Source organism: Arachis ipaensis, chromosome B9, assembly GCF_059453495.1.
Source record: "Arachis ipaensis isolate K30076 ecotype BB chromosome B9, ASM5945349v1, whole genome shotgun sequence".
Lineage (NCBI taxonomy): Eukaryota > Viridiplantae > Streptophyta > Magnoliopsida > Fabales > Fabaceae > Arachis > Arachis ipaensis.
In genome coordinates, this window is record NC_142444.1 from 50744993 (window position 1) to 50760000 (window position 15008).

The window sequence follows — 15008 nt, forward strand, 5'->3', positions numbered from 1 at the left end:
AGAAATCAAAGAGCCATAAAAAAAAAAAAAAAAAACTTTATAGCATTTGCATGAAATTACTAAAGAGAAATACATCACAGTGGTAAATTTTAGGGCATGCGTATACATAAGTTGTAAAACACACTATCCTTTTATTTATTTTCCATGCAAAACACGACTAAATACGGTTTATATGTTGATATTTGGTTTAATTTATTGTCTCCTCGTCAATGTCGCCATACCATGTTTTACCACCATTATTTGTCATGCTAGAAGCCTTTGCTGGAAACACATGGAATAAAGTCGCATCAATTTTTGAAGGCCTCGTCATAATTTTGCGATGCCTTATTACTCTTCCATCTTCAAAGTTCTCTGGATCATCAATTCATTTGTTATAATAATTAGAAGGTTGAAAATGTAAACATCTTGTGATGAGGAGATTAATAAAAAAAAAAAATTTCTAGTTGGTTCAAGTATTAAAAAGTACATATTTTAAATGTCCTAAAAATCAATTTATCAACCAATTCAAGTCAAAATAACTAATATGGGAGACTGTTTAGAGAACAAGAAATTAAAATTACTTTTTGAAAACCAAAGAATTTAAACAATTCTTTTTGTCAGTAACAAAAGGTTTGCATTAATAACATTTTGAGTCTTGTTGCACAAGGTGGATCCAAAAATTCGGTAGAAGAGCTGAAAATTAAAAAATTGTATAATTTAATATATTTGGTACCATATGTAATTAATATCAGTGTTTCCTTTTAGTTAAGAAAATTGTTAATAGGTGTCCTGTCAAATATAGAAGTTATCTTGGTTCTTATAAAATTTTTCTTTTGGTTTTAGGTTCCGTAAAATATGAAAATTATTTATTTTGGTTTTATTTTGTTATTAATTAATTTTCTTTACTAAGTGTGTTGATGTGACAAGTAATTAAGTTCTGTTATTTTTTATGTTAGATGGCATGAAATAATATAAAGAAAAAACTATTTTAAAGGATTGGTTGAGAGAGATTTAATTATTAAAAAAAAATTAATATCAAAATTATTAAAAAAGTTAATTTCTGTAATATTTAGAGACAAAAAATAAATACTTTTTTGTAAAAAAATAAATATACTCTTATATTATTCTCTTATTTAATTTATTTCTTTCTTATAAATATATTTTTTTTAATTGTCTATTATACTCAAATTTCTATCGATATATTTTTATAGTTTAATTACTCTATTGATCTCTATAATTTTACCAAATTTTTAATTAGGTCTCTATTTTTTTTATTTGGATCCCTACACTATTTTTAATTTTATAATTAGGTCTTTTCTAGTATTAAAAATGTTAGAATTAACTGAATATTACTTTGCAACTTACAAGTATTCATAATTAAAAATTTAACTAGATATTTGACCCTATATATTTTGGGAGAAATATTTTGTTAATTTTAATGTTTTTGATATGAAAAAGATCTAATTACAAAATTAAAATAAAACAATGTAAGAACCAATTAAAAAAAATATAAAAACCTAATTGAAAATTTGGTGAAACTATAAGAATTAACAAAATAATTAAACCTATTTTTATCTATAACAAAACAAAAAATTGTTACTTCAAATATAAATATAATTAATTGATTAGTGACTAAAAATTGGTATGCTTATTTAGAAACTTGTAAAAACCAACAGCAGGGAGAACCCATGCAACATGTATGTAGCATCCTCCCACGACCTCACTTGAACATGATTTGTTCTATAGGTTCACATATTTGTATCTTTGAGTTCTAAAGCCCCTCCCTCCGTCGGTCCTACTAATTCACAATTTTAATAATCTCAATACTATAAAAAAAACACTCATTCAACCACACATTTTTTAAGTTACATTTGTAAAACGTAGCCTATTCATAGAATATAGAATAGATTACGCTTTTCTCTGTATTACCATTTTAAAGGAAAATAGAAAATACAGTTGTAACAATAAATCTTCTCTCTTCAAAACACTTGTTTATATACATTAAATCATATTTTCATTGCAAAGGAATACTAAAGGTTAAGGGGGGAAAAGGTGCAGACCTTATAATTTTGAATAGAAAAATGATGAATAAGTAAAAAAATTTTAAATTTCTTCGATCATACATCTTAATACAATAATAATAAAAGAATTAATTTTAAAGTTAGAGGACTTATTAATGGTGACTTAATAGTTCATAATAACGAATTTTTTTTGTTATAGATGAAGATGTATAAACAAAGATTTGAGAAAAGATAGATAATGAATCATAAATTATACAGCTCTCCCTTACTACATTTACATTAGTATATAGCTCTCCCTTACTATATTTAGCTACCATCAACTAATTTTTTAAAAATTATTTTTTTATCTTAAATTATAAATCCTAAATCATAAACCTATAATTTTAAATCATAAATTATAAATTTTCAAAAAAAAAAAATTAGAATTAAAAGAAAATTAACTAATGTATTATTGACTAACTAAAAAGTTATTCTCCGTACTTCAAAAAATTTAGATTTTTTTTTTTTGGCCAAAACCATTATTTGTCTCTTTTAAATTCATCTATGTATTTACGTGAATTTGAATTTTAACGTATCAAAATAGTCTTTTTATAAATAATAAATACAAGTCAAATTAACAATTTGAGTTAAATTGACATTTTAAAAGACCTCTAAAAATTAATTTGTGACAGTGTTAGTATGACTACATATTAACTAAAGCTACAGAACCAAAATGATGTACATGAATGGACCAAAATAAATATTAGCCGTAAAGGTAAATGATAGAGAAGATGCTAGTTCGCCTTACCAAAATCTTCCCATCCTAAGGGTTGGTAGCCAGGATAGTAATAGGCATGAGGAGTAGCATACAAAGAGTTTCTTTCATCAGCTTTTGGTGGCGCAAACAGAGAATGGGTAAATGGTAAAGGAACGGTTATTTGTCCAAAACGAGGATGACCAAACCGAAATATAAGTTCATCATGTTGATAGTCCCTTGGAAAATAATGAGCATCTGAAGAGATACGACGATAATTACTTGGCTCATCATAAGTCTTGGCATTATGTGTTGGAACTATCTCCTCAACTGGATAAAAGGAAAGATATATATGTCAGATATATCGTCATATATATATGTTAGAAAAATATTTATTCAGTAAAAGAAAAATTAGTAATTTCATATTATTAGATATAATCTTATGCTATTAAAAATATTAATTATAATTAATTAATGACTACAAATTACAAAACTTGATGACCTCCTAACATTTTTCATAATAATAATAAAAGTCGCTCAAAAAGACTTACATTTTATCAATACAAAATATGTTTGATTTTATAAAATTCATGTCCGGATGTATTATTTTAAATAAAGTTTAAGATTATGTGTTTTTCTTGGTATGGAATGAAAATTACATATATAGCAAATTAGTGATGAAATCTCTAACATAGTATATGAAATACTTTTTATATTATTTATTATTTTATACTTATTAAAGTTAATTTTATAAAAACATAAAATAATTTTAAAACAATTGTCTTCTATTTTAATAAAAAAACATTAGAAAAACTTGTTTCCATAGTATAAAAAATAATCTAATGAAGTATTCTATCCAAATAGATTAAATAATTGAATCGATAATAATATTATTTAATATATAAGAATATAATAGATAATTGTGATTATGTATACTAATTTAATTTTTATTATTATATTATTAAATTATTTTTTATTAACATCAAATTAAAAAATTAATAATCGATTAAAATGATTTTTATTGATTTTTAATATAAAATTATTTATTATATATAATAATATGTATGTTAATATTTTGTTTTACGTGATAATATATTGGTATTTTATTTTACTTCAAATATTCATAATACTGAAAATAAATATTTAGATTTCGAATATAGAAATTTGATATTTTAATCCACTAATAACATATATTGTAATAGGTTAATAATAACTACTATTTTTTTTTAGATTTTTTATGTTCATAGAAGTATATTTATGTTTTTACTTTACAGCTATGTTTTTTTTTTTTTTTGGTATTTCTAACTATATATATCCAATCTTGCTTATTCTTGTTTTGATATTTCTAATATTTGAAAATTTAGCCCCCATTTAGCAAAAAATCAGAAAAAAAATTATTGGAATTAATACTCAATTTATTCTTGAAATTTAAATTTTAAATTACTTAAATCGGATTCTCAAATTAATTCGTATCAACCCCTGAATTCATCTTCACTAATGATATGCTGATTTGGCACGTTAATTTGTGATGCTAAATAATACAAAATGACATTATTTTATATTGATGCCTAATTTTCAACCACATGACTTCACACCAAGGATTGCTACTGAAAAAGAAATGTGTTTTGTGTGAAACAATGTCATTTTGTTGAAAACTGAGTGCCAATAATATAAAACCACATCATTTTATTTTATCCAACGTGATAAATTAACGTGTCAAATCGGTACGAGGTTACTAGAGATGAATTTAAGGGCTAACACAAATTACTATTGTAACTTTGAAATCCAATTTAAGTCAATTGAAATTTTATAAAAAATTTAAGTTGCACCTCAAATTTCAAAGACCAAATTAAGTATTAATCCATTTTTATTAATTTACATTTAAAAATACATTATACTATTGTAAAGTCTTATTTTTAAAGTACCTATAATTTCAAATGGTGCAGAAAACTAATACAAAAAGATGACAATATTATTTATTGAATAATGACATATATACCTGCATCTCTATTAGAGTCATGCCTCTTCTCTTTGTCTAAATCGTCATGAAATGATGTTGGATACTTGAAGTTGTTTCCATTACTGTTCTTATTATAAGATTGCTCGTTACCTACATATAGTGCAATCAAGTAAATATGGCTTGTGGATGTGAAAGGTAAATTTACCACATATTATGTAAAAGGAAGAAATAAAAGTTCATCATGAAAACTATATTTATAAGAGAGAATCTAAGAGAGAATTCCACCTTTAGATGTTTCATGAGTCATGACATGATCAATAGATAGGAGGAAAGTAAAAAGAACAGCAAAAGAAAAATATGACACTGAATTCATCATATAATCACCCCTTGCCATTACAATAGTAGGTGAATGTGTGGAAAACGATCACGCAATGTTCTTATATATAAATATCTCCTTAGTGTATGTGATAGCAGATCAGACAGAAAAAGCTACAAATAAAGAAGATATCGTTATTATTTAAGATGTTTAGCCACTTTTTCTACTACCATAGAAAGCCAAGAGTCAAGTATAATAAAAGTGTTATTATTTCATTATGTTACATATATTTGTTTTTTCTTAGATTCGGTCCAATTAGATATATAAGATCCTTGTAGCTTCAACTAATGACACTGTTGTATTTAGATTCTCTTAGTTGTTGCCTTTTAGTTTTGTGGGATATATAAAATTATAAACTTTGTAAAATATTCTCTTAAATTTGTTTTATAATAGAATAAACGTTCATCAGCTTTTTATGGTGTCTAAAGGTTTCATCATTAAGAATAAACAGTGTAGCCACTATAATAACACCTAACAAAATTATATAATTATATATATTTACGGTGATTGCTATTTAAAAGGTGATAGTTAATTTATAAAAATAAAAATAAAAAATTAATATTTAATTTAAAAAATATAAAAATAAATAATTTTTAAAAAGTTAAACTACCAAAATCATACCTGATTTTTGAAAATGCTAACAATAATAACTTTTATTTTTAATAATGACAAAAATATTTTTAAAATGTTATAAACTACCACAAAAATAACTAAAATAATATTTTTTTATAAGTAGCAAACAAATTTTATATTAAAAAAACTGCTTATGCATTTAATCTAATTTTTATGAAAATATTTAGATAACTATTTAAAAAGTGTATATAAAAAATTCAATAAAAAATTGACCTCTAGAATTTTTTGCATGTATTAAAAATATTCTTAGTCAATGATGAAAAAATCATAAAAAAATATTTGCTTAGCATATAAAGATAAAAATATATTTTTTTTAAATATTTTTTGAGAATATATATTTAATGTGAGGTGTTTTTGTCGTGTTTTAAAATATTTTGAGAATACTTTTGTTGTTAATAAAAGCGGTGTAACAATCCAAATTTTTAGTAACGAACTTTTCGAGCTTCATACGTTAGGAATTTACGAAATTCGAGTGATACGGTTAGACTCAATTTAACGAGCTAATTTTAAATATATAGAAAAATAAATAATAATATTTTATTATAATAATATTTTAAAATAATAATATTTTACTATAATAATATCTTGAGATAATAATATTTTTATATTAATATTTTACTATATTAATATTTTATTATAATAATATTTTATGATGATAATATAATAACTGGTCCAAAATCTACCGGCACGGACTAATGCCAGCATTTTTTGATGAACTTAGCTATGCTAAAACATCATCATAGATCTTTTATAGCTAAAATAATCATATATAACTAGTATCGTGTATACTAACACTACAGCAGAGGCGGAGCCTAGCGGCGGAGAAACAGCGGCCCTAGCCAAAAACGCCGCTAGTTGAGAAGATCCCGGCAGAGGTCAGCGGCAGTCTGGCAGGTACCGCTAAACGCCCCTGGATAGCGGCCGTGCAGTCCGAACCGCTGCGAATTTGGTATATATGTCTTCAACCCTCCTGATTTTACCTAACCTATTGGCGCGAATGAAAGCACGAGCAGAGGCGCGAAGAGCACCCAACCTAAATCTGGCGCAACCTACCCGCGAGTTCACCTAGAAACGCCGCTAGGTGAGTTTCAATTCCTTAATTCAATTCCCCCTTTTACCTTACTGCCATTAATTGAAACCCCCTCCCCCGAATTTTGCAGAGACCCGTCACTTGATTTTGGTAGCGCGCCAAACACGATCGGGAGCAGAGCCGCGTACCATCTGCTCTACCCGGCGCTTCCGTCTTGGCTGTCGAATTGCGCAGCGGCCAACCGTGGTTCTATCACCGGCGACGAAGTTGAGCATCTCATCGGTAGTGTGTGAAACCGCGACACCGTCCTCCACCGTGCGCGAATCCTAGCTATCGCTGCCCTCCCCTTTCACTGGTTTGTTCTTCCACATTGAGCTTTTCTTCTGGTTTTCATTATTGGTTCAGAGTTTTGAACATGTATTTGTCTATATGTTCTATAAATTGTGGTTAATTGAAGCTGTTTCGAGTTAGGAATTTCATTCAGTACGATTAATTAGCAGATTGCAAGTTTATCTTCCAAAAGATCACAAATATTATAGTATAATACATATGTCCATGATCATCAAGGATGAATTGCTCTATTAATTTTTATATTCAGTATTGAGACTTGATTGGTTCACGTTAATATCGTCTATCTCTCACCCTTGAGTAAATCTCTTATTGTGTAGACAGATAGAGTACTTTTCGCTTTGTGTGATGAGTGTGGAGCTGAGAAACAAAGTTGAGTGGTTTGAGTGAACAAAAAAGCATGTTGATGCCATTGGATTGATTTAATTTTACAGATTCTTTGATGCTCAATCGATTGTTCATTGTTGCTTTTTTCCTCCCCTTTTTCTTACGATGAATCATCAAATTTATATTGCCTTCATAAACCTGCTATAGTTAGTTGAACTTGAAGGATAATCGTGTGAGTTAGATTGAATCAAGCAATATTTTGGATGAGAGAAAAGAAAATCCCATTAGCCTTTGAACCATCATTGAACCCCTCCCTGTGTATGTTGCTTTTAAAGTGTGAAATTAAAATATACTAATCTAGTTACAAGGTTCTGGACTAATCCTGATATATAGATGCAAAGTGGTTGTCATCATTCCTTTTAGGTGCGTGTACAGAACTATGCGACATACAAACGCTACAGTTTTCATAATGATCTTCATTGTGCTCTTTGCATTCTATCCTGCATCTATGGTCTGCCTCTAAGCTTGAAAATTTGAATCCACAATGATAAATTTGATTTATTAATATTGCATCCATTCATCTTTTCCATATGTGAGTAGTGGAATTGATCATTCTCCTAGTTAGGAAAAGGGTTATAATAACAAGGATTTGAGTTTGATGTAGCCATAATATTGTAAATGTGTTATAACCAACACTTACCTGCATTGACAACTTCTCACCACTGCATCTTTTGTCTATTATTAGTAATATTAAAGTGAAATAAGAAATATTATGTGAGTTCTGGATATTGTTAGATAATTGATAATATAGTATATTTGGTGACATTCTAATTTCCAAAAACTCTGACTAATGAGTGAAATGTTGAAGTCAAGAGGAGTTACTAAGTTCTAACAAACATATAGATACATGAGTTTTTATTCCGTTTTTAGTTTGACTGATTGGTATCTGTTACGTTTAACAAATTGCTGCAGAATATAGAGGTTTCCTTTGTATTATTATTTATGTGAAACTTGAAAGTAGTGCTTAACTAGATTCTGCAGCTAGCTAGCCTGGCTGGGTTATATACTAATTATTGATAGAGAACTTGGTTTACATAAGATAGGAGTTTGGGCATTTTTCTAGGTATAAAAAATAATGAAGATATTATGGACTCTGCGTGTTTACTTATAAAGTTTCATTTTTTTTATTGATTTCAATTTATTTCGCTTGACCATAGTATCCTCTTTTTATTTCCTGCTTAGGTAATACAATTTCCTGTTACAGGGCAAATGAAGCCAAAATATCAAACGAACTCAACTATATTCTTTATCATTATTATTATAATTATTAATGTTATAGCATCTCCCTTACCATGGCTCAAAACCAAATTTTCTTGTTTGCCCATTTTTTTTCCACGTAAAGGAACAATATTGATTTCTCAAAACCTGTTACAAGTGATTTTTTTAATATATTGAAATTGAGTTGAGGGGTTAATAATTTATTCTTTTTCACTGAAACTCATTTATTCTATTTACACGGTCGAAGACAATTATGGTAGGGGAACTATAATAAGACCTTCTTATAAGAATACAAGGAGTAATATATCCTTAAATTTTATGAATCTATCCTCCATCTGTTGTTGTTGTTATTTTAACCCCTTTTTATTAACTTTCTTTTAATTCTAACTTTTAATACTATTTTGTCTTCCATTTTTTAGATATTTTAAAGATTCTATTCACTGTACATGATCATTGTTTAGTTATGTTTGTTGACCTAATTATTTTTTAATTTTAACAGTTATTCTTGGTTTCTTTTACAATTTTTAAGTTAGCTTTTCTTTATCTTTTCATTTTTTGGACTTGGAACCAGCAATTCTTTCTACTAGTATTCTTTTAAGAAAGCACAGAATTTTAAACATGAGTAAGCCTCCTTACCAATACCTTTCATGTTCTTCATGTTATCTGGGATGCACTTAACTTTGTTTCTTTTATTACGTATGGTACTCTCCCATATCATAATTGTGATAGACTGTTATTGGTTCACCTGACACACACCCCATTTTTAATTTGGTTTTTTTAGTTCTATGTATTTTTTTAGTAATTATCTATTTGTATGTGCTATTTCATTTACTTAGACATTGATAAGAGCTGGATTACAAAGTCACGAGGTAGTGTAGAATATAGGGATGGACTGAATATATTCCTAGACTTCGCATTTGTCAATGCATCATCCAATGGGATGATACATTGTCCATGCCCTATGTGTGGGTTCCGGTTTTTCCAGACTAGAGAAGATGCATACGATCATCTTCTGATGAAACCATTTCCCCCTAACTATACCTTTTGGTTACATCACGGTGAGAGGGTCGTAGACGAGAGGTCTAGTGGTAGGGAAGAACTAGATCCCACTATAAACTCAGGAGATCAAATACGTGACATGATCCACGACGCATTCAATATGCCGGGACTGTAGAGTGAGGATGAAGATCCCATGGATGGGCATGCTGGAGACGTTGCGGATGGGTTGCCGTACTTATCTGATGAACCTAGTCACGAGGCTCATGCCTTTCAAGACTTGCTTAAGGACGGTGAGCAGGAACTATATCCGCGTTGTTCAAGATTCTCGAAGTTATCTTTCCTGGTGAGGCTATACCATATAAAGTGCATGTGCGGAGTGAGAAACAAGGCTTTTGGATTGATTCTAGAGCTATTGGGGGATGTCTTTGAGCATGCACAGATTTCGAAGACCTTGCACGATGCCAAGAAGATAATAAGGAAGCTGGGTATTGAGTACAAGAAGATAGATACATGTCCGAATGACTGCATGCTATACCAGGGTTCCAACCACGACCTGTCTAGATGCAAACGGTGTGGAGCATCTACGTGAAAGCAGAAGACCAGGAAGAATTCTGTAGTAAGGACCAACGCCGTTGTCAAGAAGAATGGTAAACCTCAGGCAGCGAAATTTCTTCGTTATTTTCCTCTGATTCCACGGTTGCAGCGGTTATTCATGTCCAGTAAGATAGCTGTGGACATGTTGTGGCACAAGAGAGGCGCCAACTCTGACGGTTTCTTGAGGCATCCCAGAGACGGCGAGGGTTGGAAAGTATTTGACATGAGATATACTGACTTTTCTGGCGATCCGCGCAGTGTTCGCTTAGCCTTGGCCAGTGATGGCTTCAATCCTTATGGAAATCTCAGTTCAAAGTACTCAATATGGCCAGTGATTCTTATTCCATACAACTTACCCCCATGGATTTGCATGAAACAAACCAACTTTATACTCTCTATGATTATTCCCGGTCCTAAAATTCCTGGCAATGACATAGATGTATACCTACAGCCCCTGATCGATGAGTTGAAGCAGTTGTGGGCCGGTGTTGATACCTACGATGCCAGTGAGAAGAAAACATTCAAGATGCGTGCTGCGTTGATGTGGACTATCAGTGATTTTTCTGGCTTAGGCAATTTATCTGGTTGGAATACGTACGGCGGGAGAGCCTGCCCCACGTGTAATTTGGACGCCGAGACTATGCGACTCACCTTCAGTCAGAAATGGTGTTATATAGGTCATCGGCACTTCTTGAATCGCGATCACAGATATAGACAAGGCCGGATTAGATTTAATGGTAAAGTAGAAAATAGATCCCCACCTACTAACTTGACTGGCAGGGATGTCCTGAGACAATTGGAGGGTGTGCCCGTCTCACAGGGCAAGATGCAAGCGGTGGGCGGTAAAAGAAGATGTGGCCAGCAGACCGTGGTGCAAGATGAGTCACCCTGTAATAAAAGGAGTATATTCTTTGATCTGCCATACTGGGAGAACAACGAATTACGTCACAACCTTGACGTCATGCACATAGAGAAGAATGTATGCGATAACATTGTATTCACCATTTTGAACGAGAGCGGTAAATCCAAAGACCACCTGAAAGCTCGTAAAGATCTCCAGTTGATGGGAATCAAGCATGATATGTGGCCACTTGAAGGTGGAAAGTATCCCGCTGCAGTCTTTACCATGTCGAACTCACAGAAGGATGTCTTTCTTAGGACCATCAAGAATGTGGTCTTTCCAGACGGGTACTCTAGCAATATCTCTCGCTGTGTTGACTTAAAATAGCACAAGTTATTTGGTTTGAAGAGTCATGACTACCATGTTCTGATGGAACATCTATTGCCAATTGCGTCAAAACACGTATTGCCCACCCCAGTGTCTGCCGTCTTGGCCAATTTATCAGCCTTTTTCCGACTAATATACAGTAAATTCATAGATCCTCAACAACTTCCTCTCCTTAAATGTGGTCCATACTCTGTGCCACATGGAGATGATATTTCCACCTTCCTTCTTCACAGTCATGGTTCATCTAAAGGTGCATTTGGTCGAGGAGGTACGTCTCGGTGGCCCAGTGCACTACCGGTGGATGTACCCAATCGAGAGGTAAAGATCTACTTGAGCTTTCTCGACCTGTTTTATTAGGATAGCTGTCACCTAGTAATTTATATGTTACATTCTCGAAGGTACCTATGTCGTCTCAAGCAGTACGTGCGTAACAGAGCACAACCGGAAGGATCGATAGCAGAGGGCTACCTATCCGAGGAGATTCTCACATTCTGTTCAAGATACCTAGATAACGTCGAGACTAGGATCAACCAACTGACGCGTGTTGACGACCGGCTGAGCGATGCTCCACCGAGCGAGATTGCCAACTTGTTCCCAGAGGTTGGAAAGGCGGTCGGGGCAGCCTCATTTTTCACACTAACACCAACAGAAAAGCTTCAAGAACATCGTCATGTACTGGTCAATTGCACTGCTGTAGAAAAATTATTAGAGTACGTACAGAGCTTGAGTTCTAAAATTATACCATGAGCCATATCGGTATTGATAGTACTGAACTTGAAATATCTTTTTGTGTGCACAGTGAGTACAGAGCCATCACAAAGAGAAAATTGCGAAGTAAAATAAGGTCCCAGTCTCACGTAGATAATGTTGTGCACAGAGAATTTTCGAACTGGCTCAGCCATACGGTAATCTTAATATCCCAGGATCCTACTACCCTTTGATGCTTTCTTGCCTCTAATGGTTCAATGCCAGGTCACATTTGGAAGCACCAATCATTTGAACGAGTTGCAGTGGCTCGCTTGCGGTTCGATTGCTCAGGCCAAATGCTATCAGGTGTACAACGTCAACCGATTTAAATTTAGGACCATGTCGAGGGAGGAAGGAATGAAAACACAGAATAGCGGGTTTATGTCACTTCGGATACTAGAAGTTATGCACATAAACGGGATGCCAATATTGCTTTTGGCGGTGTCTCGTATTACGGGAGATTAGTAGACATCATCGAGCTAAATTACAGTGGTCAATTCAATGTAGTCTTGTTCAAGTGTCTTTGGGCAGATACCACGTCAGGGAGAGGCATCCGACAGGATGTTTTCGGCCACACCTGTGTCAATTTTGCCACATCGATTCACACCGGTGATCGAGAAGATGATGAGCCGTACATCTTGGCATCTGAGGCGCGTCTTGTGTTCTACGTGGAGGATGAGGTGGAGAGCGGATGGAGTGTAGTAGTCCATGTGAAACCAAGAGATTTGTTTGACATGGGCGAAGACTATGAACATTGCGAGGTCGACCTTCATCCACAGTCCTGTATGACTAGCTTGCCTGAATTTGATGTTGAAGGCCTGTGGTTGACAAGAGACGGCGATTTAGAGGAGTCCATTACCGACGAGGTTGAAGATTGTGATGAGGCAGCCGATTCCTAAAAGACTGGGTTGTATTTAGTGGATTGTATGTTAGTCATATCGTTAGACAATAGGTCGAATTGATTGAGACTTCTTAGATTTTTTAAAACTTATCCTCTCATATAAACCTCTGTTATTTAACTGGGTCTTCACAATGCTGTAACCTCTCCTTCAAGTCATCCTACAATCACATTTTTATATTATCCTTGGACATTCTTTCTATCTCTGTTGACTTTCAGGGAAATTGGAGAGCAGAGACTTCTTTCTCATTTCCAGAAGCCGTTGGTTCGTAGAGAAGATGATAGATGTGTCTCCTTTCTCTTCGTTTGAGGTCGCAACCTTATTTGCAAGGCAGTTGTGGTTCAAAGAGTCCTGTATACAATCACAGTTGGATGCCTTCTCTGGACACAGTCACCTTTTTCGAGCCATTCGTTATGCCTCGGCTTCAATGATGAGGGTTTGTTTGCTGTTGCCCAATTTAATTTTGTAAATACTTTTCTTATTTGTGAATAAAACCCATATTTACTTGGTTATGTTTAAATGCTAGGAATTTCTTCATTGGGACCGAAATTATCGGGCCAAATTTGGGTTTGAGTTTATAACAAGTACGGAAACGTGGGAGTCACAGAAAATACTTGACGATGTGAAGGTAAAATAGTGGTGTTTTTCCTTGCTATTTATCTAACGTATATATTAGTTCTCTATCTAGATATCTAAACCATATTATTTGCTTTCTAAGATTATAATTAAATTTTGTGCATTAAGCCGAATCACTATTGAGGCTGGGGAGTTTAATTGTAATTTGTATAGCAAGATAAACTTGATGAGATATGTGGACTAGAAGAAAGATAATAGCATATAATATAGACCCTTTTGTCGTACTCAAGCATATAATATTGACCCTTTTGTGGTTTCAAAATGCCATGTTACAGTAGAAGCTATGTTTAGCTAGATGGTTATGATATTATATTCTCTTAAGTCTTTCTTCTTAAGAAATTGTCAAACTGCACCCAAAAACCTTTCCTAATCTATGCAGGTGTAATAAATTAAAGGAAATTCTGAAACTACCTGAAGATAATGTCATGATGAAAACTGTTATATATATATAATGGGAAATTCTCAACCCTGTTATAAAGCTGAATTCTGGGATTACTTAAGCTTATTATCCTTATCCTATTTAATAGTAATTTCTCTTATAAAGTACAAATTGTTGAGTCTTCTATAAGGGCTCGAATGCATGCGATTAACTTTTGCTTCTTTATACAAATATATATATCAACGGATATTGCTGAAGGTGGTATATCTTTTAATTTTACTTCGTAAACTGAACTGTGTGCATGAGGCAAATTTTTTAATTCTGACTTGAGTAGGATCGACCCCAAAGATTCCAAATTTTGCTGCTGTTACTTGTGTACTCTTTCTTTGATGCCATATCTTTTTTGTCATCTAATCTGTTTGCTATTGAAAAAAATTCTAGTAATAAACTGACGAGTCACCAGTATTCTAATTTTTAGGTTCGGAATGATGTGAATAATTATATATATCATATATTGTAAGGGATTGCATTGTCCCAGGTTTTTACAAAAAGTGTTTCTACATTATTTGGGTGGTGTGTTGTGCAGGTACGCTATGAAAATATTCTTGTTGTTGAACTGGATATTGCAGCACGAGAGGAATTCAAACTCATAGAACATGGACTTGAACGACTATGGGAACGTAAGATTATCAACTTCTTGGTTGTTGAATTAGAATAATTATGTTCATACACTAATTCCTAATATTATGCGCCTATATTTGGCTATGATGTACCTGTCAGGGTTATCTCGATCCCAGATTCAGAAGGCATCCGAAGAAACGGGGGAGGTGGTACTGGATTC

The 15008-nt window shown here is 32.5% G+C and overlaps 2 protein-coding genes across 2 annotated transcripts in view; one reads left to right on the forward strand and one right to left on the reverse strand.

Moving 5' to 3' along the window:
- Positions 1-2773: 2773 nt before the first annotated feature.
- LOC107617163 (uncharacterized) lies at positions 2774-5235 on the reverse strand. Its single transcript, XM_016318941.3, has 3 exons — positions 4979-5235; positions 4733-4843; positions 2774-3063 (listed from the first exon to the last, which is right to left on the reverse strand). The coding sequence occupies exons 1-3, from the start codon at positions 5085-5087 to the stop codon at positions 2774-2776; spliced, it is 510 nt and encodes a 169-aa protein (XP_016174427.2). The 5' UTR covers positions 5088-5235.
- An 8194-nt stretch (positions 5236-13429) lies between these two features.
- LOC148544620 (uric acid degradation bifunctional protein TTL-like) overlaps positions 13430-15008 on the forward strand; it is a 1772-nt gene continuing 193 nt past the window's right edge. Inside the window, exons 1-4 of the mRNA XM_088498020.1 lie at positions 13430-13588; positions 13679-13780; positions 14754-14847; positions 14948-15008. The exon at positions 14948-15008 is cut by the window's right edge and continues 193 nt beyond it. Of these exons, the coding sequence (XP_088354146.1) occupies positions 13430-13588; positions 13679-13780; positions 14754-14847; positions 14948-15008 (416 nt within the window). The remainder of the gene's footprint in view (positions 13589-13678; positions 13781-14753; positions 14848-14947) is intronic.

Bases quoted from the DNA above. Each gene is read 5' to 3' on its own strand.
- LOC107617163 (XM_016318941.3), bottom strand. From the start codon at position 5,087: ATGGCAAGGGGTGATTATATGATGAATTCAGTGTCATATTTTTCTTTT. The intron at 4,844-4,978 runs GTGGAATTCTCT...CACTATATGTAG, and splicing joins GACTCATGAAACATCTAAAG to GTAACGAGCAATCTTATAAT. The intron at 3,064-4,732 runs GTATATATGTCA...CCTTTTATCCAG, and splicing joins TGACTCTAATAGAGATGCAG to TTGAGGAGATAGTTCCAACA.